We start from the raw sequence: 27,642 nt of genomic DNA, 5'->3' as shown, positions 1-27,642 counted from the left end.
GGAGAGGGAGAAGCAGGCTTCCCGCTGAGCAGGGAGCCCGATGTGGGTCTTGATCCCAGGAGCCCGGGATTATGACCTGAGCCGAAGGCAGACGCTTAACGACTGAGCCACCCAGGTGCCCCGCCCCGGGACTTTTCTAATTTTTTGAGAAAGGCTTGTATTGCTATGTACTTCCCTCTTAGGACCACCTTTGCTGTATCCCAAAGGTTTTCAACAGTTGTGTTTTGATTTTCATTTGTTTCCATGAATTTTTAATTCTTTTATTTCCTGGTTGACCCATTCATTCTTTAGTAGGATGCTCTTTAATCTCCAAGTGTTTCTTTCCAAATTTCCTCTGTGATTGAGTTCAAGTTTCAAAGAACTGTGGTCTGAAAATATGCAGGGAATAATCCCAATCTTTTGGTACCAGCTAAGACCTGATTTGTGACCCAGTATGTGAACTATTCTGGAGAATGTTCCATGTGCACTTGAGAAGAATGTGCACTCTCTTGCTTTAAGAAGAAATGCTCTGTGTATATCTGTGAAGTCCATCTGGTCCAGTGTGTCATTCAAAGCCCTTATTTCCTTGTTGATCTTCTGCTTAGATGATCTGCCCATTGCTGAGTGAGGTGTTGACGTTTCCTACTATTATTGTGTTATTATCAATGTGTTTAATTTGGTTATTAATTGGTTTATATATTTGACTCCTCCCAAGGTAGGAGAATATTTATAATTGTTAGATCTTCTTGTTGGATAGACCCTTTAAGTGTGATATAGTGTCCATCTTCATCTCTTAGTAAGTCTTCGGTTTAAAATCTAATTTGTCTGATATGTGGATTGCTACCCCAGCTTTCTTTTGATGTCCATTAGCATGACAAAGGGTTCTCCACCCCCTCACTGTCAATCGGGAGGTGTCTTTAGGTCAAAAATGAGTCTCTTGTAGACAGCATATGGATGGCTCTTGCTTTTTTTATTCAATCTGATACATTGTACCTTTTGTTTGGAGTATTTAACCCATTTACATGCAGAGTAACTATTGAAAGATGATGAATTTAGTGCCATTGTATTACCTACGAAGTCCCTGTTTCCATAGACGGTCTCTGTTTCTTTCTGGTTTATTTTACTTTTGGGCTCTCTCTTTGCTTACAGGATCCCCTTTAATATTTCTTGCAGGGCTGTTTTAGTGATCACAAATTCTTTTAGTTTCTGTTTGTCCTGGAAGCTCTTTATCTCTCCTTCCATTCTCAATGACAGCCTTGCTGGATAAAGTATTCCTGGCTGCATGTTTTTCTCATTTAGCACCCTGAATATACCATGCCAGCCCCTCTGGCCTGCCAGGTCTCTGTGGATAGGTCTGCTGCCATTCCTACCCCTGTAGGTTAAGAACCTCTTGTCTGGAGCTGCTTTCAAGATTTTCTTTTTATCACTGAAGTTTGCAAGCTTCACTAATATATGTCAGGGTGTTGATCTATTTTTATTGATTTTTGAGGGGGTGCATTTCTCTCTACCTCTTGGATTTGAATGCCTGTTTCCTTCCCAGATTAGGTAAGTTCTCAGCTATGATTTGCTCAAATATAACTTCTGTCCCTCTCTTTCTCTTCTTCCTCTGGGACCCCAATAATTCTAATATTGTTTTGCTTTATGGTATCGCTGATTTCTCAAAGCCTCCCCTCATGGTCCATTAGTTTTCTCTTTTCCTCAGCTTCCTTCCTTTCCATCACCTTGTCTTCTATGTCACTGACTCTCTCTTCTGCCTCATATACCCTAGCTGTTAGAGCATCCATTTTAGACTGCATCTCAGTTAAAGCATTTTTAATTTCAACCTGATTAGATCTCCTTTCTGCACTAAGAAATTCTGTATAGAGTTTTTAATGCTTTTTTCAAGCCTAGCTATTAACTTTATAATTGTTATACTGAATTCCATCTCTGACATCTTACTTATATCCATATCGATTAGATCTGTGGCAGAGTATTACCTCTGGTTCTTTCTTTTGTTGTGAATTCCTCCTTCTAGTCATTTTGCCCAGAGAAGAACGAATGAACGAGAGAACAAAATCAAAAATATCAACCACGACCCAAGACAAATACACACTACATGCATCTGAAGAGGTCAGAAACCAAAAAAGAAAAAAAAAAGAGAAAAGAAGAGAATATACTCTCCCAGGTGGACAAAACAGGGTGATCCACTTGGTCCTGGGTGTTACTTTGGTCTGTTTGTTAGAAGACACTAAATCCCAAAATTGTAAAGAAAGCAAAACATTATATATATATTGAATACAGTGAAAGGAAGCCAAAAATGAAGAATATATTTATAAAATGTAAATGTAAAAATGAAAATTAAAAAAAAAGACTTAAAAACAAAGAGTTGATCAAATAAGAAACTCGCTGAAAAGGAAAAAAAAAAGGAAAATTTTAAACTGAAAGATAAAATGAATCAGAAAAAACCCTCAAATTCTATATACTATTTTCTCCTAGCACTGGAGTTTTGCAGTTCTGTGTGCTCTGTAAACTTGGTATTTGCCTGACGTTCCAGCTGGTCTTCTGGGGGGAAGGGCCTGCTGCCCTGATTCTCAGGTGTCTTTGCCTGGGCAGAGGTGCACTGCCCCTTGCCAGGGGGGTGGGCTCCGTGTAAGCTATTTTGGGTTGCTCTATATGGCTTTTGTTCCCTGAAGGCTTTCTGTGCTACTTTAGAGGATGAAAATAAAAATAGCTGATCTCCAGCCCCGGAGCTGAAAGATTGTGGCCCCTCTCTTCAGTAAGCCCTCAGGGAAAAGCAGTCTTCACTTTTGTGTATGCCAAACTCTGCAGGCTCCTGTGGTTTGCACCCCCACCAATCGTCCCAGGGAAGGGAGGAGGGTTGCTCCAAGCCTGCCACTTGCAGGGCCCCCGCACGGACAGCAATACTTTTTCTTCCAAAAAATGTTATCATTTTAGCTTTTCCATTTAGTCTCAGCTCCATCTCAAATTAGTTTTTGTGAATAATGTGACATGCTTGAGGATGTGGATTGCTTGAGGATCCTTTTTCTTTCTACACCAGAGGCCCTTTGTTCCAGCACCAATTGGTTGAAGAGTCCTTCCTTTCTCCAAAGAATTGTTCTGGTGCCTTCACTGAAGATCATCTGACCATATTTGTATGGGTCTCCTGGATTTTTCACTCTAATGCCAATACCGTCTGGATAACTGTAGCTTTATATTAAAAGTCTTGCTATCAGGTAGGGTAAGTTGCCCAGTTTTGTTATCTTTTTCAAAACGGTTTCAGCTATTCTAGATTGCACTTCCCTATGGATTTGAGAATCAAATTTGTCAATTTCTACAAAAAAAAGTCTGCTGGGATTTTGATTGGGATTACACTGAGTCTATAAATACATTTGGGGAGAACTGGAACCCTAACACATGAGTCTTCCAATCTATGAACATGATGTTGCACACTTTTCAATAAATTTGTCCCTAAGGATTTCAGGTTTTTTGATGTTATTCTATTTGGAGATTCCGTAGGCTTGTCTCATATAGCCACATACGTAGCCACAGTCTACATACATTTTCTGTTTTCAACCTTTATGCCTTCCTTTTTCTTCCCTATTGTGCTGGCTACAAGCTCCAGTATGCTGAATTGAAGTGGTAAGAGCAAACACTCTTGTATTGTTGCTGATCTTGGGAAAAGCATTTGCTATTTCATAGTTAAGGATGATGTTGAGGAACAACTATTTTAGTTTGCTAAGATTTTTTAAAAATCATGAATGATAAATGCAAACATAACAAAACCTATCTGTAGCTATTAAGAGAATCATGTGATTTTTCTTTTACTATGCTACAGTGGTGATATTACAGTGTATGATTTTTCTATGTTAAACCACTTTTGCATTCCCAGCATACTTGGTCATATGTGTTATCCTTAAACTGCTGTATTCAATTTGCTAAGATTTTTTGAGAATTTTGGAATCTATGTTTATGATGGATGCTGGCCTTTAATGTCCTTTTCTGGTAATGCTCTTATTTGGTTTTGCTGTTAGGTTATGTTGACCTTAAAAACTGAATTGGGAAGCGTTCCCTCTTTCTCTGTTTTCTCCAAGGTGTAGGGTTGATGTTATTTCTTCCTAAGTGCTTGACAGAATTCACCAGTGAAGCCACTTTGATCTGGAGTTCTGTGGGAAAGTTTCTGATAACAATTTAATTTTTTTGATAGATGTAGGAACATTCTTATTTTCTATTTCATTCTGAGTCAGTTTTGGCAAGTTGTGTTTCTCAAGGAATTTTTCCATTTCCCATCTAAATTGTTGAATTTATTGGCATAAAGTTATTAATAATTTATTCTCTTAATGTCCTTTTGATTTCAGTAGGATCTGTAGTGACATTCCTTCTTTCATTCCTGCTATCGGTAACTTGTGTTCACTTTCTCATCAATCTTGTTAGGAGTTTATCAATTTTTTCTCAAAAAAACAACGTTTAGCTTTTCTAATTTCCTCTATTTCACTGATTTCTGCCCTTGTTATTTCCTGTCTTCTACTTTCTTTGGGTTTCATTTGTTTATCTTTTTCTAACCTCTAATGTGGAAACTTAGAACCCTGACAGTGAATCTTTCTTCCATTCTTATATAAGCATTACAACTAAATTTATGTAGTTTTTCAAGCAATGTGCTACTTAAGGTAAAGCTCAAAATAGCCTGAAAGGGAAATGCTAGGAGACACTTCTTAACTAAGAATCATCTGCAAGTTTTCTGAGAATTGGTAAAGATAGGAAAAGGAGTTCATGGATATTCTTCAGAGATAACAAACTCAGGAAGTCAAGAGAACTTTTGAAGAAAGACAGATTTACAGCTGCTTATGAAATCAGTGCCAAGGACAAGCTTGGCAAGGGATTAACTTTTTATACAGTTTGTCAAACCCCTCAGATCACACAGTATTATTTCATCAGGAATCTTCAAAGAATTTCCCGGCCTTGGGTCCTAGAGCCATATTTACAAAATAAGAATAAAACTTGTCACTGTACCTTTTCTAAATTTGGGCTTTATTTTTGAGGGTTCCTCCTGTGATTTGCCTCCATCTTGAATGGGGAGTACCATGTAGCACATCAAATCAAGGACTTTTTCACATGTCATCTAAAGAAGATCAGATGAAAAAGCACCAATCTGAAATTTTCTCATTGAAAGCAAATCAACAGAATACTAATATGTGTAGCAGACAACTGGGCAATGTGTGTACATGGAGGGCTGTAGCACTACCTCAAGACTCTATGAGATCATTACTGTCTGCTCAACAGCAAATGTAGAAAAAGTAACTGAGATTGAATCGAGGTACTAGATCTTTGGGGGAATAATAACTCACTCTTTGCTATTAAAACAAAAGAACAAAAATTAAAAATTAGTTGAGTATTAACCAAACTACCAACGTGTTTAACAGCACAGTGGCCCATCCTAAAGACATTTACTAACTCAATGAATAGAAAATACTACTCAACTGAATAGAAAAATCAACAAAATGGGGACACAAAGTACTGAACTACATGGTATAATACAGAGCATAATTTAAAATGAAGGAGAAACATACACAGGCTAAACTAGCTGGAAAAGGTTCAGATAGGAAGGTTACCCTTATCTCAACCTTAAAGGGAGGGAAGAATTTGGAATGTGGAAAAGAGATAAAAGGGTTTTCAGAGGAGAGAAAGACGTAGGGAAGGACTGGGTACTGTTTAGGTGATTAGGTGAGGGGAAGGAAGGCGTGGTTTAGGAAATAACACAGACAAAACCGGTCTGATGCAGTGCTTGTGTGGAGGGAAGCCTCAAGGGCCACACTGAGCAGGCTGCTCTTGATCCATAGAGTGAGCCATTACCTTCGGTCTACCTGTTCAAATTCTAATAACAGCTAGATTCCATTTGGGGAGTGTGCTCTATGCATCTAGCACAACCTTCTTATTATCCCTATTTTACAGATGAGGAAGTGGAGTGTTAAACCTATGCTTCCCACCCTTTTTTGTGTCTTGGCGCATTCAGAAAATACTTGTAAGGCTGCTCAGAGCTGGCAGCACTAACCTGGGGGCTCTAGCTGCCTCAAGCCACAGCTAACTGAGAGCGTCGGTATCTTGGCACATCCAGAACCCACCTAGGCCATAGGGTTGTGAAACTCCAGCTTTAAGAGCTTGACAGCTTGGTAGTTAACTTGAACACTGGAGTTAGATAGCTCACTGAGGTAACTTGCCCCAGGTCACAGAGCTAGTAAGTGGTGGGGCCATGATGTGTTCTCCAGGGTCATATGCCCAACTCCAGCCAATCTTTTCTGTAATTTCTTCCTTGACTACATGGACCCTGGTGAAAACACCCTTTCCTGAATGCCTACTGTGCATATGTCAGGGGCATACCACTTAGTATTTGATTTTTAACTGTTTTCTATAAATACTTGCACTTTTCTCTGTAACTCAAATTATATGTCCTGAATCAGGGATCCCCCATTCCCCATACCCTGCTTATATCTCCACCCCCAGCACATGGTTCAACTCTGGGCACTGAGGAAGTCAATATTTCAGTTAAGTGGAACAATGACAACAATCTTGTAGAAAGCAATGACCATAACTTAGAGAGGGAAAAAGATTATCGGCAAAAATCTCAGTTCAGAGCCATGGATTAGGGTGGTGGCAAAGGAAATAAAAGGCACTACACCAAAGATATTAGCTTCATACTGGAAGAATCAAAATGATTAGCCAGAGTTAAGAGTCAACCATGACTTGAGAGTTTTACATCTAAGGGCCAGAGAACAAAGGAAACTCACATCTGGATACACTGGGTCTGAGCTGAAGACAGACAGCTGAAGGCAGCTGAGATTCAGGAAGCAGGTTAAGGGGTGCCTGGGTGGCTCAGTCGTTAAGCGTCTGCCTTCGGCTCAGGTCATGATCCCAGGGTCCTGGGATTGAGCCCCACGTCGGGCTCCCTGCTCGGCAGGAAGCCTGCTTCTCCCTCTCCCACTCCCCCTGCTTGTGTTCCTGCTCTTGCTATCTCTCTCTCTCTGTCAAATAAATAAGTAAAATCTTAAAAAAAAAAAAAAAAAGGAAGCAGGTTAAGTGAGAAACTAAGGATGTAGGCCTAATAATGATCAGCTTTGACTGAAGCCCTCAGAGAATGAGTTTGCCCAGCTTGATTAAATCTGCTTATTTTATATTCCCTAATATGATGCTGAACAGCAGTGCCTTGTGTAACTCTCTAATTCTATACAATATATGGATATCTGCGTGGATAAATATGTGCTCTCAAGTTTTCAGGAGGAATTCACTGAAACTTAGAATTAGGTACCTGATAATTACATAAATGATGACAGAAAAGTATTTTCAATTTTCAATGCACAAACTTTACGTGCTCTCGAATTCTTTCCTCCTAAATGTCATCATAGCAAATTATAAATCATATTTCAAAGTTGAAGTTTAAAAACTTTATTCAGGGTTACTAATCACAAAGTAATTAACATATAGAAAGATAAGAAGAAATCAGAGTTTGTGTGTTAAATTGTGGCCTTGAATTTATACTGTATAAAGAATAAAGAATGTGCTTATCATTTTCATTGAATTCAAACATTTATTAAGTATCAAAGCTGTGCAGACCCCTGTGGTAGGTGCTATGAGAGAATCGAAGGTAAAGCACATGGTCTCCACCCTGTGGTAGAAGGGCCTCACAATTACAGAGGAAACAGACTTGCTTACATATCTGCTCCTACAACACCCCTATGAGGTGTCATCATCATGTAAAAAGAGAATTTGAGGCTCAGATAGCTAATGGAAATCCTCCATTTCCCACTTAGGAAATGCCTCTTCTGTCCAAGTACAATAGGACTGATTCTGCTCTAAAGGGATTCCAGATAAGAAAGCAAAGAATAAAAGAAACCATCCTCCAACAAAACGGAAAAGGAACAGGAAATCTGAAAAGTACCAAAGCCTAATTTCAGGGAAGCTATAACTAAAGAGAAAACTAAGCAAAACAAAATTATCAAGATTTTTACCAGCAGATTAGGTGATAAAATCTAGGCAGAAAAATCCTATTTCAAATAAACATGCACTGAATTAAAAGGCCACTCTAGGAAAAGAGGAAGCCCCCGGGTAGCTGAGTGCATCTGAGGGTCCCTGGGCCAGGTGCACACTACTCACCCTATACTCCCCTAGAGCAAAGTGGCAGGTTGCCAGCTGGATGAGCGCCCTCTGATGCTCCAGCGTCCCCTGTCCTGTGATCTGTGGCTGAGGAAGTGACCCCTGGAGAGCTGCTAGATGATGCAGGCTGGCTATTGCTTTTTTATATTGGCCCTAAGAAAGACATAACAGCAAGGAGGTGAAAAACACTGCCGTTAAAAAAAAAAATCTCCAGAGTTGGGGTGCCACAGTCGATTAAGCATCTGACTCTTGGTTTTGGCTCAGGTTGTGATCTCAGGGTTGTGAGATCAAGCTCCGAGTTGGGCTTCGTGTTCAGCGTGGAATCTGCTTAAGACTCTCTCCCTCTGCCTCTGCCCCTCCCCCATGCTCTCCCTCAAATAAATAAATAAATAAATAAAAATCGCCAGAGTTAATTAAGCAACTACAAATAAAGTAGCTCTGTTTGATCATCTGAGGAGGAAAAAGGAGACTTAGCAATAATCAAACCAACTTATTTAAAGCTAGGTGGAAGGTTCTCTATAGAGGTACTTCATATGTACAAAGATTTTTCTTTCTGGTCTTAATTCTTTTTTTTTTTTTCTTTTTTTTAAAGTTTATTTATTTATTTATTTTTAATTATCTCTACACCCAACATGGGGATTGAACTCACGACCCCGAGATGAAGAGTCGCATGCTCTACTGATTAAGCCATCCAGGCACGCTGGGTCTTAAGTCTTAAGACTAAATAAAATAACACAAGCTTTGGATAAAACACATTTTGGATATACCATTTCTTATAAATATTTTACTACTCATACCATTTCTCCTTTATGTAGGATGGAAGCAGCAACCTGTCTGTTTCGACAACAGAGGTTGGAAGCTCTGCATCCTCTTAGGGAATTATTAGCTCTCTCCATTCCAGGCATAAGTAGCTCAAGAACAGTGGGGCAGGGCAGAAGGACTCCATCAGAGTAGAGAGAAGGAGGGGCGAGAAGTGGTCATCTTTTATTGAAAAGTAAAAATCTTACTTTCACAGAGGGGTGTGGCTGGACATATTAAAAGTAACACAGAAGAGGTGGCCTTGTCATTTTGGGTTTTTTTTGAGATGAAAGTGGACCATAATCCTTCTGCCACTGAAGACAGAACATGTCTTCAGAGCATTACTAGTCTAGAGAAGGAACATACACATCCTGCATGCTATAGTTGGTTCACAGTAACAATCATCTTATACAGAGTAACTTAAAATATACATCACTCTACCTGATAGATGATCATATCGGTGAGGAAGATTCTTAACCAAAGCCAAGTATCTGTCTTCCACGCCAAACAAATTCTTGTAAATTCTGAGAATTCAAAAGCAAATTTACCAAAAACATGTTAACATAGAAGCAGAAAACAAAACAAACCCAGCAAAACAACAGAGACAACCTTCCAAAAAATGGGTAACTATTGACTTTGATTTCTAAAACAATGGTCTAGAATTTTAATTAGATAGTAAAGTTAGAATATAATACTTATCAGTAATCCACAAGCAGTATTTTTATTAGGCCCCAACATATACTAAGCACACACCATGTCCTGAGAGCTGTTCAACCTCATTTATCTTGTAAATTATTTTGCTCTCCTCAGAAAAAGATACTGTTTTATTTTCACCCAGCTCAGAAAACAAAAGATACAAGGTAAGAGTTTTACTCATTATTTATTTATTTATTTTAAATATATTTTTTAAGATTTTATTTATTTATTTGACAGACAGAGAAACAGCGAAAGAGGGAACACAAGCAAGGGGCATGAGAGAGGGAGAAGCAGGCTCCCCGCCGAGCAGGGAGCCCGATGCGGGGCTCAATCCCAGGACCCTGGGACCATGACCTGAGCCGAATGCAGACGCTTAATGACTGAGCCACTCAGGCACCCTTTTACTCATTTTTTAAAAAGTCAAGTTATAACTAAAGGAAAACTCCCCCTTACCCCCAAAGGTCACATACACGTTTATAATTCTAGATGTGACCGGGAGAGATGAAATGATGCTCTATCTACCTAGAAAAAAATGACATGACACTTCTGACCAAGGGTTCTGTACAGGCACGTGACAGAAGCAGGCCCAAGGATGAAGGTCCATTGGCCAGAAGGAAAATAAAAATACACTGTTGATTCCAAAGCAGAGTAAAAATCCATGGCTTAGCAACGCGCTAGTAATTTCTAAGTAATGTTGAAATACTTAATAGTTGTAAAACTCCCTGTAGATTTAGGTCTATTCTCAAAGGAAAACAGGCTTTCTGTAGGGTGAGTTTTTCAGGCAATAGAGTTAATGCAGATAAAAACAGCATTACCTTTTGTATGCTTAGCTACACGTGACCTAAGGAAGATACAAGGCAGACAGAACAACTAAAAATACAAAACAAACCCAGCAAGAGAAAGAAAGGAGGCCAGAAATACAAATGTTAAAAGATCAAAAACTCTCCCTCAAACTCCACCCCGACTCTAATTATAATAAACACTCAGAGTAGAAGCTAAGATGTAAATGATCATTTGAATTTTTTTTTGATCATTTGGATATTAATCACTGATTAGATGTCCTGCTCAAGAAAGATCCTATAAACTGTGTGAACTACTGGAAGCAATTTAGCTCTAAGTGCCTTGCTGTTCCAAGTAGAATGCTTTAAGCACACTGATTTTACATAACACATTAAACAGCACTAATACGACAAGCATGTTCTTACCCTTGTCAAGGAATTCCAGGGAGTAGAGCAACTCCCAGCTCTCCCTGGCTAGCTTAAAGCTCTCAAGCACTTCAATGGAGTTAGCAAGCTCTGCTTTATTGACTACGATGTGACGATTCCTTCCTTTTGCTGAACAGTCTTCGTCATCTGAACTCTGCTTAGAGAAGGTGAAGAAGGTGATTAACTTAGTCATATACAGGTGACCCGTCAACAACACAGGTTTGAACTACACAGAGCCGTTGACATATGGATTTTTTACAGTCCAGCACTGTAAATGTATTTCTCTTCCTTATGATTGTCTTAATAACATTTCCTTTTCTCCAGCTTACTGTGTTGCGAGAATACAGTATATAATACATAGAATGTGCCAAATATAGGGTAATCAACTATTTACGTTATCAGTAAGGCTTCTGGTCAACAGTAGGCTATTAGTAGTTAAGTTTTGGGGGAGTCGAAAGTTATACACAGATTTATGACTGTGCAGGGTGGGGTAGGTTGGCGCCCTACCTCCATGTTGTTCAAGGGTCAACTGTACTTGGAGGTTGTTATGTTTATTACCGCCAATTCTGATTACTGTATGGATTTTATATCAAAGGATACTACCATGAGGATAGTTTCACTCTCACACATTCAATTTTTACCTTAAAAACTAAGCTTATGTTTTTCTGATGATAAATTCTAAGCTTATGTTGGCTTCTAAGTAAAGCCATGGAGTTAAAACGTCCAATAGTTTAAAAACATATCAATGTTATAAAAGCCCCCAATTAGATTCTTACAGATACAGCTTACATGGCATATGTTTTATCGTTCATTTTTTTTTAGTATGTGAAATAATTTAATTTGCTTCCAAATAAGTTTATCATGTAGAGGAATTAAAATTAAAACCCAAATGCCCTAAGAATCAGAGAAATGACTCTTCCTAATCTTTTGTTCCCTATATATAACTTCTCCCACTCCAACCCTCTCTAGCTCTGCTCCCCCAATGCAAGATGTCGGCCAGGAATTACATTTGCCTGCACTTATCTATTAAGGCCTTCTGTAGTTTATAATAAAGAACCCTACACTTTTCTTGCTCTTCATCTCAAGAAATATAAAGCCAAAGGGAGGTCTCAGAGAACTGCAACTATTTAAGTGCCAGTGAGCATGGTCAGACATTTTGCCAAAAAATAGTAAAGGTAAAACAGCTCCACTTAATTTTATTTTGCTGAGAATTTCTTGACTCTTATTATCCCTACGTTACTTTACTAACTTAATGACCCAAATTAAATTCTCCCTACAGATTTTCACACCACTATGCTGATTCAAAAATATGTACAAATATTTCAGCTGAAAGCTCCATTCCTCAAGCTGATCTCAGAAAAAATAAGCACCTCCCTCCCACTACCCACCTTTCTCCCCCCACTTTCACAGCCTGGTATTCTCCTGCCAGTCCTTGATGCTTGGGGGACCCCCCCCCCCACTGCTCACTCTATTTAGCTACCATATTCTTATCCTCCCCCAATAATGACACATACCCAGATCCCTTTCACAATCAAAACCTGTTAGGTATCCTACTTCATCAGGGTCCAGTTCCTTGCCACGTGTTGCCAATCTAATAGGATATACTAACATGAGTGGGGTATTCACTGTTGCAATTTTATAGAAAACATTCCTGCCTCAAAACAGGATTGGGAGTTTATGGAAGGGACCTCAGGTGTGGTGAGAGTAGTTTCCAAATAGTTTCTATAATTCAGAGAAATTGATTTTGAAATGCAAAAGTACACTCTGAAGTTCTGGGCGGATGCTGTAAGCGAGAACCCTGACTATAGCATGTGTAGGTGGAGAATAGGTTGCCCATAGGAGAGGACAGTCCCCCAGCTCCAGCCACTGGCACGTCACGTGAGCCAGGGAATCAGGCTGCATGGAGAATGTACGCCTGTCTGAAATGGGCAGCCTCCATCTGGCCCCAGCTGTGGGCGAGCATCAGGGGCCAGTGTATCAGATATTCCAATTCTTAAAGAAGTCAGACATCTCGATTGTTGTGAGAAATCTCCCAATTTTTAGATGTTCGGTTATTAAAAGAAGCAAAACACAATGAGTAAAACAAGATGAATCTATAAGCCGAGCTTTATGTCCTCTGCTGTGAGGGCTCAAACAGACATGGCTGGACTCACGGCAGGTCAGGGGCAGACTGTGGGATAGAATGAAAACCAGGAAAAATCAGTTAATGGAGTAAAAACAAAAACAGATGGAAACCCAGGTTGGTTGGAGGGCCAGAGTATGAGAGCAGGGCCTGCTAGATGACACATGAGAGGTGAGAAACAGGAGGAACCAGAGAGCCAGAGGGTTTAAACAGCTATGCCATGGCCCGGACGACAAGGCTGAGGGAAGAGTGGGGGTTCACTCATTCACCAGCTGTGGCTCAGGCACTGTCCAGATGTCCAGGGTACAAGACGGACAATGTCCTTGGCCCCACAGAGCTTGTACAGAACTAAGAGGGAGACACAGACATGGCTGGACTCGCAAATGAAGAAACAAGAAAATAGCAATAGGGGCTATGCAGAATTAAAATAGACTAATAGAGAAAACTGGATGGGTATTTCGAGGAGGCCTCAGAGGGAGAAATGTCCACACTGAGAGCTGTGACAAGGACACAGCCTGGCAGAGAGACGTACTCCAACCTCAGGGCACAGCTCGGGGGTAGAGATCCAGGGGCAGAAAGGGGCTCAGAGCGCGGGAGGTGCAGAGAGGCCAGCGTGTCTGGGGCACGCAAAGGCTTGCTCAGTAATGGCTTTGAAGCCAATGTGAAGAGCATGACGGGAAGACACTGGAGGTAGTAAAGCAGGGGAGTGATGTCTGATTCAGGTCTTAAAAACCTCACTAAAGCTGCTGGGTAGAGAAGAGACGGTAGGGAGCAAGGGTGCAAGCAGGGAGACAAGAGGACATCCCTGATGACGTATGAAAGACTGGGATGGCTTGGACAGGGAGCACGTGGTGGGGACGGAGAGAAACAGACGGATGGAGCCTCGTTATTTATACTGATTTGTATGGGACATGTCACTGCTTTGAGTTAAAACTAGTATTGGATGACCTATTATCCACACAGCAAGAAGGGTGTCTGTGGTCTTAATGTGAAGTACCTGGATAAACCACACACTCACGGAAACCAGAAGGGAGAGCTAATGAGTGACCCCACCTGGGAATGTCAGGAAAGAAGGAGGAGCTACCCAGCAGCCTTAGTGATCTTTTTAAAACATGAATCAGAGAGCACCTGGGAAAGCCTGGTTAGCAGAGTTCTCAACCTGGGATTCATGCCTGGATTTCAAAGCATCCTTCAACCTTGGAAATTATTTGTGAAATCGTGCATGTGTGCATTTTTCTGTGGGAGGAAACAAATGAGTTTATCAGAAGGTTTAATAACCTCACAAGCCTTCAGAAAGTCTTCGTCTTCCCTGCTCCATTCTATATTATACAGTACAATTTACAAGGACATCAGATTGAACTGATTTTAAGGCACATCTCTCCTCACGCCCGCGTCTAGTGAATGTAACTCAGGGGCTGAAGAAGCGGTAAGGGGACTGACAGGAGGAGAGGAGAGGGGACAGAAAGTGGGTGAGACTCTTGGCTCCCCTGTGGTATTTCACCTGGAGCAGGGGTTAGCCAACTATGACCTGCAGACCAGATCCTGTTTTTGTAAATAAAGTTTTACTGGAACATGGCCACCTCATTTGTTTACTATTGTCTATGGCTATTTTTTGTACTGTAACAGCAGAGCTGAGCAGCTGCAACAGAGACTGTTGGGCCTGTAAAGCCTACACTATTTCCTGGCCCTTCACAGAAAAAGTTTGCTGATTCCTGACCTAGAGCACCCCCACTGTCATATTGTTACAGGCTGGGCCTCCACGAAAGCTATCACTGAAAGGAATCCTCTGCTTTAAAATAAGTTTAGAAATCACTTGTTCTGCCCAGGCCTGCTGCTTGGTCCCATCAGAAGACCAATGGTTCTTCATGTTCTCTGGCCTTCCACATCTTTGTGCAAACTGTCTTCTCTTCACAAAATCCACCCTCCAATTCCAAATGACAAAACTGCTACATCCTTCAAGGCTGATTTCAAATGCTGACCTCCTCCATGAAACCTTTCCAACATCTCCCCTTGGCTTGTAATGACTTCCTAGCCAGAACACCTCGGCCCTTTCCATTCTGAGGCCAGGGCTCAGCACAGCACCCTGCCTAGATGTTCAATGTAGTTCACCTGGCTCTGCTTTTCACCTTTAATTGAAGCCATTCAGTCACGACAGGTAGAACTAACTTATACCAGGCTTTCTCAACATCGGCCTTTTGAGCTGGACAACTCTTTGTTGTGGGGCTGTCCCGTGCATTGTAGTACTGTTCACAGCATCCTAGCCTCTACATGGGAGACAGTCACAGCAACTCCTCCCCACCAAGCCGTGGAAATCAAAAAGTGTCCTTAGACACTGCCACATGTCCTTGGGGGGCAAAATCACCTCCAGTTGAGAACTGCTCATTTACATTAATTATAATTAAAAGACCTAAGCTTTATCAATGTAGCTCCAAAGCTGTATTTTACATTCATTTCCAGCAAACCACAAACACATAATCTGTTAATAATCATATCTGAAAGGATTACCATGGTTTTTTCTCTTCCCTCAGCTAGTTTCCTCTTTTTATGTATATGTTTGTTATGATCAATTTCTATATCACCATACACATTTGATACATCCTCAAGAAGAACCAGTGGAACTTGGCTTGGGGCATTAGGACCTATGGATGGGGGAAAACACCAACACTTAAAAATGCGGCAAGGAAAATAAAACTTAATATCAGGTGGAAGTTTACTCAGCTGTCGTTTGAAAATACAGGTCATTAAAAAGTATGTTCAGTGTGATCCCAGTTAGGCAGACAAACAAGTATACATGAATAGGAAAAAAGACTGTACAGATATACACGAGATTATTAATAAAGGTTCTTTCTCAATGACAGATTACAAGTGAAAGTTCCTTCTCTATATTTGTTCTTATGTATCTACAAATTTTTCATAGTGATCATGAATCATAATATTAGCCAAAAACTCAAGACTATGAAGTTATATGTATAATATCTTACAGCTATAAATTCCAAACAAAATCTAAATATATGAAAGACTACAAAGTAATACACAAAAATGAGAGCTGTATTGTATTGGATGGGTAGGTGATTTCATTCTTTTACCTTTCTATTTTTCACATTTTTTACAATTTATATGCAAAAATGTTATTTAAAAAAAATCTTTGTCTAATGCAAAGCCTTTGTGAAATCTACTTCAGTACTTTGCTACATCTGCTTTTTCAAAATAGAAGCACTAAATATCTGTATTTAGTTTCACAGTACCACTACATCCTTTAAAATAAAAATTTAATTAATTAATCAAGTGGGCTCCATGCCCAGCGTGGAGCCCAAATGCATGGCTTGATCTCACAACCATGAGATTAAGACCTGAGCGCAGATCAACAGTTTGACACTTGACCAACTGAGCCACCCAGGCACCCCGACATAGAAATTTTAAATGAAAACATACTTACATAAAAACTACCAACAACTTAAAAAAAGCACTGGTGTCACCCCACAATGATCTGGATCCAAGAACAATGTTAAGGTAAACATTTTCATCACCTTCATCACCCCAGCTAAAGCCAGTATTTTGGGAGACTCTAGAATTCTTTAACCAACCTTGGAATAGAGATGGTTGTATGCTGTTGACATACTGGAATGCATTCTTAAAGAAGACCAACATAGTCGAATAAACCACTTGGTTTTTATATTTTGCATGAGCTTCATTATCAAAGTTGTTCATGTATCTGCAGAGATCCTTCATTCTATGCAAAATATCACCATAGCTTCTGAAAGATGAAGGATGATAAAAAGTAATTATTCGGCTTATCAGCAAAAGGTCTAGAGAAAAGCCCCAAAAGAAGCGTGACCTTTACCAAATGTAGCTGGAGGCATGGGTAATTCCCCTTCCGAATTACAGCAGTGATCAGACCACTATTTCAGGACAGAGACATGACAAAGTAGCTACTCTCTCCTCTGAATGACAAAAAGTGCTTCAAGCTCAACAGCATCTTACAAGTTCATACTTCCATTGGGAATCTTTTAATAAAGTGAAAAACCACTCTCTTTTGCATAAATACCAAGGTTATAGAAGTTGACCAAAGGAAAGTATATCTACACATTATATGCTTCTTAAGAAAGTGTTTTTGTTTTTAAAAATCCTGAGATTACAGTATCAGGAGGCTTGCTAAGCAATTCTAGAAATGAACAATTTTTTACCGTCTTCCTTTATCCATCTGCCATTCACATCTCATTCCAACAACATTTAAAATCTTAAACAACCTCTCCCAAGGGTCCACAATCTGGGATGATTTTTCAGTCAGCCCTTCTATTATGTACTTCTGAGAGCTCCGTTTGCTAGGTGACATTAAATCAGATGCTTCTTGGGCACCTGGGAAATGAGAAAAAAGAATCCTATAATTAATCTTACTATTTACTATGTATATAGTACTTGACAGAGAAAGACAAAGTCTGAATCCCTGTTCAAAAGGCAAGAGCAGAGGGGCGCCTGGGTGGCTCAGTCGTTAAGCGTCTGCCTTTGGCTCAGGTCATGATCCCAGAGTCCTGGAATCGAGCCCCTCATTGGGCTCCCTGCTCAGCAGTGAGTCTGCTTCTCCCTTTTCCTCTGCCCCTCTGCCTGCTTGTGCTCTCTCTCTCTCTCAAATAAATAAATAAAAATATATTTTAGGGGCGCCTGGGTGGCTCAGTCGGTTAAGCCACTGCCTTCGGCTCAGGTCATGATCCTGGAGTCCCGGGATCAAGTCCCGCATCGGGCTCCCTGCTGAGCAGGGAGTCTGCTTCTCCCTCTGACCCTCCTCCCTCTCATGCTGTCTGTCTCTCATTCTCTCTCTCGCAAATAAATAAAATCTAAAAATATATATATATATATATTTTAAATAATCCTAGGGGCGCCTGGGTGGCCCAGTCGTTAAATGTCTGCCTTCGGCTCAGGTCATGATTCCAGGGTCCTGGGATCGAGCCCTGCATCAGGCTCCCTGCTCCGCGGGAAGCCTGCTTCTCCCTCTCCCACTCCACCTGCTTGTATTCCCTCTCTCGCTGTGTCTCTGTCAAATAAATAAATAAAATCTTAAAAAATATATATATAAAAAAGGCAAGAGCACAGAATCCCAACACATTGTGTGTTTTGTTGAAGGACCCACAACTGGCTACTGGTATAGCAAGAAATGACCTTTGAGCTGTGGTACATGTATGAAGCTCAGGACCCTAATATTATGGTTCAGCAAGCTGACTGTTTCAAAGTGTATAATTGGTTCCAGAAAAGTCTTATTTCTTACCTGCAGTATTTTTTTCCAGGAACCATCTTGGTACGCATCCAGAGAATAATCAGAACGATGAGGGATTTTTGAGTTTGCAATTTACTAAAGTCTGTATAAATAAAATTGCAGGGTATTCTCACTTACCTTGATGTTGACTCTCTATTTGAGTAGACCTAGTGACATAATTGATATAAAATTCAGCTGCTTTGTTCAAGTACTTATATAATAAATTGGCAGGCAATCGGACATCATGGTTGTTAATTATTAGAGGAAGGACATCACAAACTGTTGAAGAGGAAAAATAAGAAAAAAACAATTAAGTTGTCTGTCTACCCTACAATTCTGATAGAAACAAAATTTATTTTAGAGTTCACTTTATGTAGTATCTAAAATACATAGCGAAAGGGGCGCCTGGGTGGCTCAGACAGTTAAGCATCTGCCTTCAGCTCAGGTCATGATCCCAGGGTCCTGGGATGGAGCCCTGCATCAGGCTCCCTGCTCGGCAGCGGGAAGCCTACTTCTCCCTCTCCCACTCCCCCTGCTTGTGTTCCCTCTCTCGCTGTCTCTCTCTCTGTCAAATAAATAAAATCTATAAAAAAAATAAATAAATAAAATAAAATACATAGGGAAAAAACCTTTATGGCCCATTTATTTAAAAATTGCAGTGCACAGGGACACTAGTGGATGGAGTGAGCAAGGAAATACACAAGCAGATTTTACATTATGGGTAAGGGTCCAGTTCTTACACTGGGTGACAGTTCAGATGTTTATTATTATGCCTCATACTTGAATATATTATTACACATATTCTTTCAGAGGAATCAAATGTTATGTAATAAAAATTTAGAAGTTGTTTATTTTTTTATCTTTTTTAAAAACGATTTTATTTATTTGACAGAGAGAGACACAGCGAGAGAGGGAACACAAGCAGGGGGGAGTGGGAGAGGGAGAAGCAGGCTTCCCGTGGAGCAGGGAGCCCGATGCGGGGCTTGATCCCAGGACTCTGGGATCATGACCTGAGCTGAAAGCAGACACTCAACAACTGAGCCACCCAGGCGCCCCGAAGTTGTTTATTTTTTTTATATAAGATTTTATTTATTTGCCAGAGAGTGAGTGAAAGAGGGAGAGTGTGCGCACAAGTAGGGGGAGGGGCAGAGGCAGAGGAAGGAGGCTCCCTGCTGAGCAAGGAGCCTGATGCGGGACTCAATCCCAGGACCCTGGGATCATGACCTGAGCCAAAGGCAGATGCTTAACTGACTGAGCCACCCAGGGGTCCCTAGAAGTTGTTTAAATGCTTTTTGGACTAAAAAAATAAACAAGGATTTAAATTTCATAATATGAAAAGTTCCTTTGCTTTCCACAAATGACCTTATCCCTGAAATGATACTTACTCTGCCATATTCTTACATAAGGAATTAATACAAAATACAATTTTTCTTTTTTTTTTTTTTTAAAGATTTTATTTATTTATTTGACAGAGAGAGACACAGCGAGAGAGGGAACACAAGCAGGGGGAGTGGGAGAGGGAGAAGCAGGCATCCCGCGGAGCAGGGAGCCCGACGTGAGGCTCGATCCCAGGACCCCGGGATCATGACCTGAGCCGAAGGCAGAAGCTTAATGACTGAGCCACCCAGGCGCCCACAAAATACAATTTTTCTTACCAAATAATTTTCTAAAGCAGTTAACAGGAGATTCTTGTTCTTCAATAGTTTCAGCCTCTAATAATGCTTCCCCAAGGCCAACCTGTTTCAAAATACAGTTAATCATTTAAACGTGTTACAGTTTAAGATGTCAGAATTACATAAAGAAATGGCTTTTTAAATTTAACAAACAGCTTGTATATGCAATCTTCCTCAAGAAACAAATATTCTCATTTTAAGGACTAGAAAACAAAATATATCAGCAACACAGCTCAGAAGGAAACCCCAAATTCACCTGACCACTGACTACTTTGTCTTGGTTATTCTCCTCTGAACTAGCAAAATTAAAACGTTAAAATGTGGGGCGCCTGGGTGGCTCAGTTGGTTAAGCGACTGCCTTCGGCTCAGGTCATGATCCTGGAGTCCCGGGATCGAGTCCCGCATCAGGCTCCCTGCTCGGCAGAGTCTGCTTCTCCCTCTGACCCTCCTCCCTCTCATGCTCTCTGTCTCTCATTCTCTCTCTCTCTCTCAAATAAATAAATAAAATCTTTAAAAAAAAAAAAAACGTTAAAATGTCTACAGAAACTTAAAGGAAGCACTGGAACTAGTTAGAATGATAAAGGAGATGTAGAGATTTTCTACAAAATGTAGAAACTGTATTCTCTACATCAAGATGTATTATGTCGACAAACCTTACCACTTTTAAGAGTTGTCAGGAGTAGCCAGTCATTCAGCCTCGGCTAGGCTGGACACAACTGTTTGACTTTTAAGGCCACCTTTCCATTACTTTCTACCATGTATTCCCTAGCAGAGTAGAAAGCAGGCTTATCAAAATCCACCCAGACATCTGCATTATCTTCCTTGGGATCACTTGGCGATGCACGGGGGAGGGGTAAAACAATGGAAAAGATAATAAAACACGAAAAGCTAATAGTTGAGTAATGATCAAGGAATGTATTGGGTTGAATAGCATCCACCCAAAATTCATATCCACTCAAGAGTCTCAGAATGTGAGCCTACATAAATTTTATCTTATAAAAGAAGTAAGGTCTTTGTAGATGCAATTAGTTAAGAAGAGGGCACAGTGGGTTAGGGCAAGCCCTAAATCCAATGACTACAATCCTTACACGGTCATGTAAAGACACAGGAACAGACACACAGGGAAGAAAGCCATGTGACAACAGAGGCAGAAACTGGAACTGGAATGATGTAGCTGCAAGCGCAAGAATGACAAAGATTGCTGGTGACCACCAGAAGCCAGGAAGAGGCAGGAAGGATTTTTCCCTAGAGCCTTTAGAGGGAGCATGGCTCTGCCTACACCTTGCTTTTGGACTTTCAGCTTCTAGAACTGTGAAGGAATAAATTTTGGTTGTTTTAAGCCCTCAGTTTTCTGGTACTTTGTTACAGCAGCCCTAGGAAACTAATAGAAGGAGGTATAGAAAAGGTTAACTGGGGCCAGAAGCTTGAAAGATAGTGTGGGTAAGAATAAACAACAGAGTTTGAATTAATAGAGTTAATGATTTGAAAAGAATCTGTACTCAGAAAACTATAAAATACTCATGAAAGAAATTGAGGAAGGCACAAAGAAATGGAAAAACGTTCCATGCTCATGGATTGGAAGAACAAATATTGTGAAGATGTCAATGCTACCCAGAGCAATCTACACATTCAATGCAATCCACATCAAAATACCACCCACTTTTTTCAAAGAAATGGAACAAATAATCCTAAAATTTGTATGGAACCAGAAAAGACCTCAAATAGCCAGAGGAATGTTGAAAAAGAAAAGCAAAGCTGGCGGCATCACAATTCCGGACTTCCAGCTCTATTACAAAGCTGTCATCATCAAGACAGTATCGTACTGGCACAAAAACAGACACATAGATCAATGGAACAGAATAGAGAGCCCAGAAATGGACCCTCAACTCTATGGTCAACTCATCTTCGACAAAGCAGTAAAGAATGTCCAATGGAAAAAAGTCTCTTCAACAAATGGTGTTGGGAAAATTGGACAGCCACATGCAGAAGAATGAAACTGGACCATTTCCTTACACCACACACAAAAATAGACTCAAAATGGTTGAAAGACCTAAACGTGAGACAGGAGTCCATCAACATTCTAAAGGAGAATACAGGCAGCAACCTCTTTGACCTCAGCCGCAGCAACTTCTTCCTAGAAACATCGCTAAAGGCAAGGGAAGCAAGGGCAAAAATGAACTATTGGGACTTCATCAACATAAAAAGCTTTTGCACAGCAAAGGAAACAGTCCACAAAACCAAAAGACAAATGACAGAATGGGAGAAGATATTTGCAAATGACATATCAGATAAAGGGCTAGTCTCCAAAATCTATAAAGAACTTCTTAAACTCAACACCCAAAGAACAAAGAATCCAATCAAGAAATGGGCAGAAGACATGAACAGACATTTTTCCAAAGAAGGCATCCAAACGGCCAACAGACACATGAAAAAGTGCTCAATATTGCTTGGCATCAGGGAAATCCAAATCAAAACCTCAATGAGATATCACCTCACACCAGTCAGAATGGCTAAAATTAACAAGTCAGGAAACGACAGATGTTGGCGGGGATGCGGAAAAAGGGGAACCCTCGTACACTGTTGGTGGGAATTCAAGCTGGTGCAGCCACTCTGGAAAACAGTATGGAGGTTCTTCAAAAAGTTGCAAATAGACTACCATATGATCCAGCAATTGCACTACTGGGTATTTACCCCAAAGATACAATGTAGGGATCCGAAGGGGTACGTGCACCCCGATGTTTATAACGGCAATGTCCACAATAGCCAAACTGTGGAAAGAGCCAAGATGTCCATCAACAGATGAATGGATAAAGATGATGTGGTATATATACACAATGGAATGTTATGCAGCCATCAAAAGGAATGAGATCTTGCCATTTGCAACGACGTGGATGGAACTGGAGGGTATGATGCTGAGCGAAATAATCAGAGAAAGACATGTATCATATGACCTCACTGATACGAGGAATTCTTAATCTCAGGAAACAAACTGAGGGTTGCTGGAGTGGTGGGGGATGGGAGGGATGGGATGGCTGAGTGATAGACATTGGGGAGGGTATGTGCTATGGCGAGCGCTGTGAAGTGTGCAAGACTGTTGAATCACAGATCTGTATCTCTGAAGCAAATAATACATTATACGTTAAAAAAAAAAGAAGATGATAGCAGGAGGGGAAGAATGAAGGGCAGGGAATCGGAGGGGGAAACGAACCATGAGACTATAGACTCTGAGAAACAAACTGAGGGTTCTAGAAGGGAGGGGGGTGGGAGGATGGGTTAGCCTGGTGGTGGGTATTGGAGAGGGCACGTTCTGCATGGAGCACTAGGTGTTATATGCAGACAATGAATCATGGAACACTACATCAAAAGCTAATGATGTAATGTATGGTGATTAACATAACATAAAAAAAAAAAGAAAGAAAAAAATAGAGTTAATGATTTGAATCCTGAATCTCCCACTTACTAGCTATGGGAAGTTACGAACATATTTAAGATTGTTTCCTCATCTGTAAAGTGGGATACTGTCTACCTCAAGGGGTCCAGGGAGTATGGAAGGAGATACCTAACACTTACTAATGCCTGCCAATAGCACTCAATAATTATTACAGATAAAAGGAATAGAGGGAAAAGCACATGAAAAACATGCCTGTGAAGAGAAAAGACTATGGCTCTCAGTTAAATTCAAACATTGTTGATTAGAATGTAATAGGATTTTTTTTTAAGATTTATTTATTTGAAGAGAGAGAGTGCACACGGGGGAGGATGGGCACAGAGGGAGAGGGAGGGAGAGAGAATCTCAAGCAGATTCTTTTTTTTTTTTTAAAGATTTTATTTATTTTTTTGAGAGAGAGAGACATAGCGAGAGCAGGAACACAAGCAGGGGGAGTGGGAGAGGGAGAAGCAGGCTTCCCGCAGAGCAGGGAGCCCGATGTGGGACTCGATCCCAGGACCCTGGGATCATGACCTGAGCTGAAGGCAGACGCTTAACGACTGAGCCACCCAGGCGCCCTCTCAAGCAGATTCTATGCTGAGCTGGAAGCCTGACGTGGGGCTCAATCTCACCACCCTGAGATCACAACCTGAGCCGAAATCAAAAGTCAGACGCTCAACCAACTGTGCCACCCAGGCACCTCTAGAATAGGATTAAAAAAACCCCAAATCTTTACTGTACTTTACAGACTGCAAATAAATAGCACTGTCAAAGCTTGGTGACTGTTTCCTTATACTGATGGGAAACTTACTTCCACTGGAAATTTATAAAGTTTGAGGACAGTGACATCCTTTCAGCTTTACTGATGAAGATTCCTTGATTTAAATTCAATCTTACCTAGTGTTCTTCAGAATTTCTGCTTTAGAATAATACACATTATAGCTTCTAACCCAACTGATGAATGTGGTGATCGATTTTATTTTCTTTTGACAAAAAGGAAAGGATCAAGTCATACCCCATGCTGCACCACTGTTTCAGGGAAGCGTCTCAAAAGTAGAAGCAACATTTCTGATCGTTCCAACGTGTTGAAGCATTGTTCCGTAACCTTTAGTAACATTTCGCACTGGACCCGACCAGGGAGAGTTTCAAATAAACCTGTACATAACACATTTTACTTTTAAAAATTTCTTTCAGAAAGAAAATCCCGAAGCTAAAGTGGAAATAAGGCATTTTCATGTACAGAACAGTAAATACTACATTTAGAATCACTGTTTGAGTTTTACCTACAACCTAGAAGGCCTTTGGGTCAGATGGTATTGGACACAGATGTTTGCTGAATGACCCTAAAACATTTGGAGGCCTTATTGGATCCAGAAGACAAGAATGGCATAAGTGAAGGGTCACAACAGTGCTTGTTGGCTGAGATAAAGAGGATGCATTTGTTTAAGGTGAAATGACCTAAACCACCCACTTTTTTATCCAGAATTTGAAATCTTTGATTGGCTATGGCAACCAACACAGAGTGAAGGTTAATGAGAAAGGTCATAAATCACTAAAAGTTTCTCTCCTGTTTTGTGGAGATCTGCCTAATCTACAGATGCTTTCTGATCACTATAAAATCTGTTAAAAATATATTCAATTCCCTGGGCTAACTGATAAATCTACACCCTTTAAGGAAGCTTAGAGGTTTCTATACAAATACTCAAGGGACCAAGTAACACCATTTGAAGAGACTTCAATTGTCAAGAACAAACACACATTTGGGTACCAATACCACAGACGTTGAATTTTCTGTGAAATTTCTGTATATAACTTAGTATTTCAGAAGCGGTAATTTATACACCATTAGTTATCACTCCATTCTTACTTCTTAAAAATTGGGTTTGTTTATCCTGTGAATCGTTCCTTAATGCTGATGTAATAATGCTGATTTCTCTCCACACCACCGGCTGATCTGGGAAATTCACAAACCTATTTTAAAATTAATGCATTAAATTAAAATGTCAGATTCTATATAGTATTACAAAAAGAAAAGAACATTAGCATATGGAGAAATACACATTTTTCTTTATTACAAGTGAATATGTAGATGTACCGAAACAAGCCAAAATAAAGATATAAAAATAAAAACTAAGGAAAATGAAGTTAATCACAAAAGTCTTTAGAGTTTTTAATAAGTGAAAAAACAAATGACCATAATATATAAAGCGTTCCTAAATATCAACAAGAAAAAAGAACTAAAAGAAAAAAAAAAAAAAAAACTACCCAAAAGAAAAAGTGGGCAAAGGCAAATCACAGAAAGAATACAGCCAAAGAGAACCCTTGAAAAGATACTCAGTCTTATTAGTAATACAATGAACACAAATTTTTAAAAAATAGTAAGATACCACTTTCTATCACACTGGCAAAAATTAAAATATGATAGAAAGACTGATAATATCCAATGCTGGCAAATGTGTGGGAAAATGGACACTCTTATACACTGCTAGTAGAAATGTAAATTGGAATAGTATTTTTCGAAGAGTAATTTGATAGTGTATTGTGTATACCCTTGACTGTGAAAATCAATGTTTAAGAATCTACTCTATAGAAAAACACTAAAATATGGGTACAAAATTGCTTACTGACACTGAATATAATCTCAAATAATTGGAAACTACCTCAATGTCCACCAGTATTATGAAATGCTATGCAAATATGCAAAAGAAGAGCTCTACATACTGAAAAATAAAGGCATCCCTCCATGGCCGGGGGTGAAGAAAGCAAGCTGCAGTGTGAGGCATGTAGCATGATTTCACTTTTGTAACCCTTCCCCACAAAAACCAACCTTCATGTATTGTACTGTGTACACATGTACACAGTACATTTGTGTATACGCAGACACACAAAACTTAACTGGTTGAGTTGGAGGGACTTGCACTTGTTATTCTCTACACTTCAGTATTGTCTGAACTGCAAAGAGCACGTATTATTTCCACGTATTATTTCTAAAGCAAAATAAATTATTGTGAATAAAAGTTTTCCCAAGAATAAAATATAAGAAGACTTCTCTGCAGAAGGCATGTCAGCAGTTAACTGAAGGCCTAGCCGTAAGACTAAGTAAGCTTTAGATACCAGAGATGTAGATGAACTTGAAGATCCTCCCCCAACTCCCACTTCCACACACAGACAAAACCTCACGAGAGATCCCGGGCGCTGCAGGCTGAACTCACATGTCGTACAGCAGTCTCCCAGCGTAGGCGGTCCTCTCGGCATTCCGCTCAATGGTGTACATCTCATACTGAAACACATATCAGCCCAGAGGGTCACAACCTCCGCCCGGGGCTTGGTCCCAGCTCACCGCCCGCAGCGCTAGCTGGCCTTCACTCAGCACTCCCAACCCGGGAGGGCCTGATAGCAAAGCATCACCTGGTGGCACAGAGCCACGGGGCTTACGAGTGCGACCCTGGAGCTCACTTACAATCCTTCGGTACCCAAGAATGGAGGAATACTGTCTCAAAAGTAGCAGGCACCAAACAAATGGCTGCCATCATGATGAAGGAGCGAGAACGGCCTTTCCCAGGGGCGATGCGGTGCCGTCCCGGCCACCGAGCAGCAAAACACCCCCACGCCTCCAGCCACCCGGACCTCGAGCGGGGTCCGCTGTGTCTCCAGGTGCCGGCCTCGCGGGAGAGGGGACGTGTGAGGGGTGTCGGTGAGCGGGGCGGAGGAGGTGGCGAGAGTGGGAAGAGAGGGTGCGGGGCGGGCCGGACTGGAGGCGGCCGGCCCCTCCAAGGCGGGAAGAGCTGGCGGCCAGGGCAGCCCCGGTGCGGCGAAGTGCTCACACCTACGCGGAGGCAGCCGCGTGCATGGGCCTGACCTCACCTGGATGTTAAAGTCGGCGGGGTAGAGGCTGCGGGCTGTGATCAGCCAAGCCTTGGCTGCCCACAGGTCCTGCTGCACCAGCTCCCGGGCTCGCTGCACCAGGAACTCGCAGTCACCCTGGGCCGACATGACCCAGGAGGCGTCAGGCCGCGGGCAGCTGAAGTCGTTTACCTTCCGGCTCTGGAACCACAGCCGCCGCCGCCGCTGCCGCGGGGGAGGCTTCTGCGCATGTCGAGGTTGGCTAATCCGGAAGTGTTTTCCGGGTTTTGCGAGCAGCCTCCTCCGGTCAGCTCTCAGTAACCGTCCGGCCCCTTCCTCCTTTGAGGACCTAGTGTTTTGGTACCGACTTTTCCAGGTCACCTGCAAAATGTGGAGAAGTGGATTCCCACTCTTGCGGGCTCCAGCGTGACTCTCGTCCAGTCAGGGAGCATGCGCGAGAGCCCATACTCGCCGAGTCGCCTCGGCGGGTTCTTCTATCCCTCTCCTGGAGGTCTGCGGAAGGGCAGTCC

General features: G+C 41.1%; 1 protein-coding gene across 3 annotated transcripts in view; it reads right to left on the bottom strand.

Moving 5' to 3' along the window:
- The window catches only part of INTS10 (integrator complex subunit 10), a 41,658-nt gene extending 14,314 nt beyond the window's left edge, over positions 1-27,344 (bottom strand). The window contains exons 1-13 of one of the 3 annotated variants that reach the window (XM_035003902.1): positions 27,134-27,344; positions 26,482-26,549; positions 25,137-25,240; positions 24,285-24,424; positions 19,825-19,906; positions 18,308-18,448; positions 17,106-17,277; positions 16,506-16,675; positions 15,427-15,560; positions 10,800-10,953; positions 9,340-9,422; positions 8,101-8,253; positions 4,966-5,074 (exon numbers count right to left, since the gene is read on the bottom strand). In XM_035003902.1, the coding sequence (XP_034859793.1) occupies positions 4,966-5,074; positions 8,101-8,253; positions 9,340-9,422; positions 10,800-10,953; positions 15,427-15,560; positions 16,506-16,675; positions 17,106-17,277; positions 18,308-18,448; positions 19,825-19,906; positions 24,285-24,424; positions 25,137-25,240; positions 26,482-26,549; positions 27,134-27,262 (1,639 nt within the window). In that variant the 5' untranslated portion in view covers positions 27,263-27,344. Of the gene's footprint in view, positions 1-4,965; positions 5,075-8,100; positions 8,254-9,339; positions 9,423-10,799; positions 10,954-15,426; positions 15,561-16,505; positions 16,676-17,105; positions 17,278-18,307; positions 18,449-19,824; positions 19,907-24,284; positions 24,425-25,136; positions 25,241-26,481; positions 26,550-27,133 lie in introns of those variants that run through there. The other 2 variants (XM_035003900.1, XM_035003901.1) reach the window with 2 other exon arrangements.
- Positions 27,345-27,642: the final 298 nt, after the last annotated feature.

Source organism: Mirounga leonina, unplaced genomic scaffold (assembly GCF_011800145.1).
Source record: "Mirounga leonina isolate KUSES-001 unplaced genomic scaffold, KU_Mleo_1.0 Mir_128, whole genome shotgun sequence".
Lineage (NCBI taxonomy): Eukaryota > Metazoa > Chordata > Mammalia > Carnivora > Phocidae > Mirounga > Mirounga leonina.
This window is presented reverse-complemented; position numbering and strand designations above follow the sequence as displayed.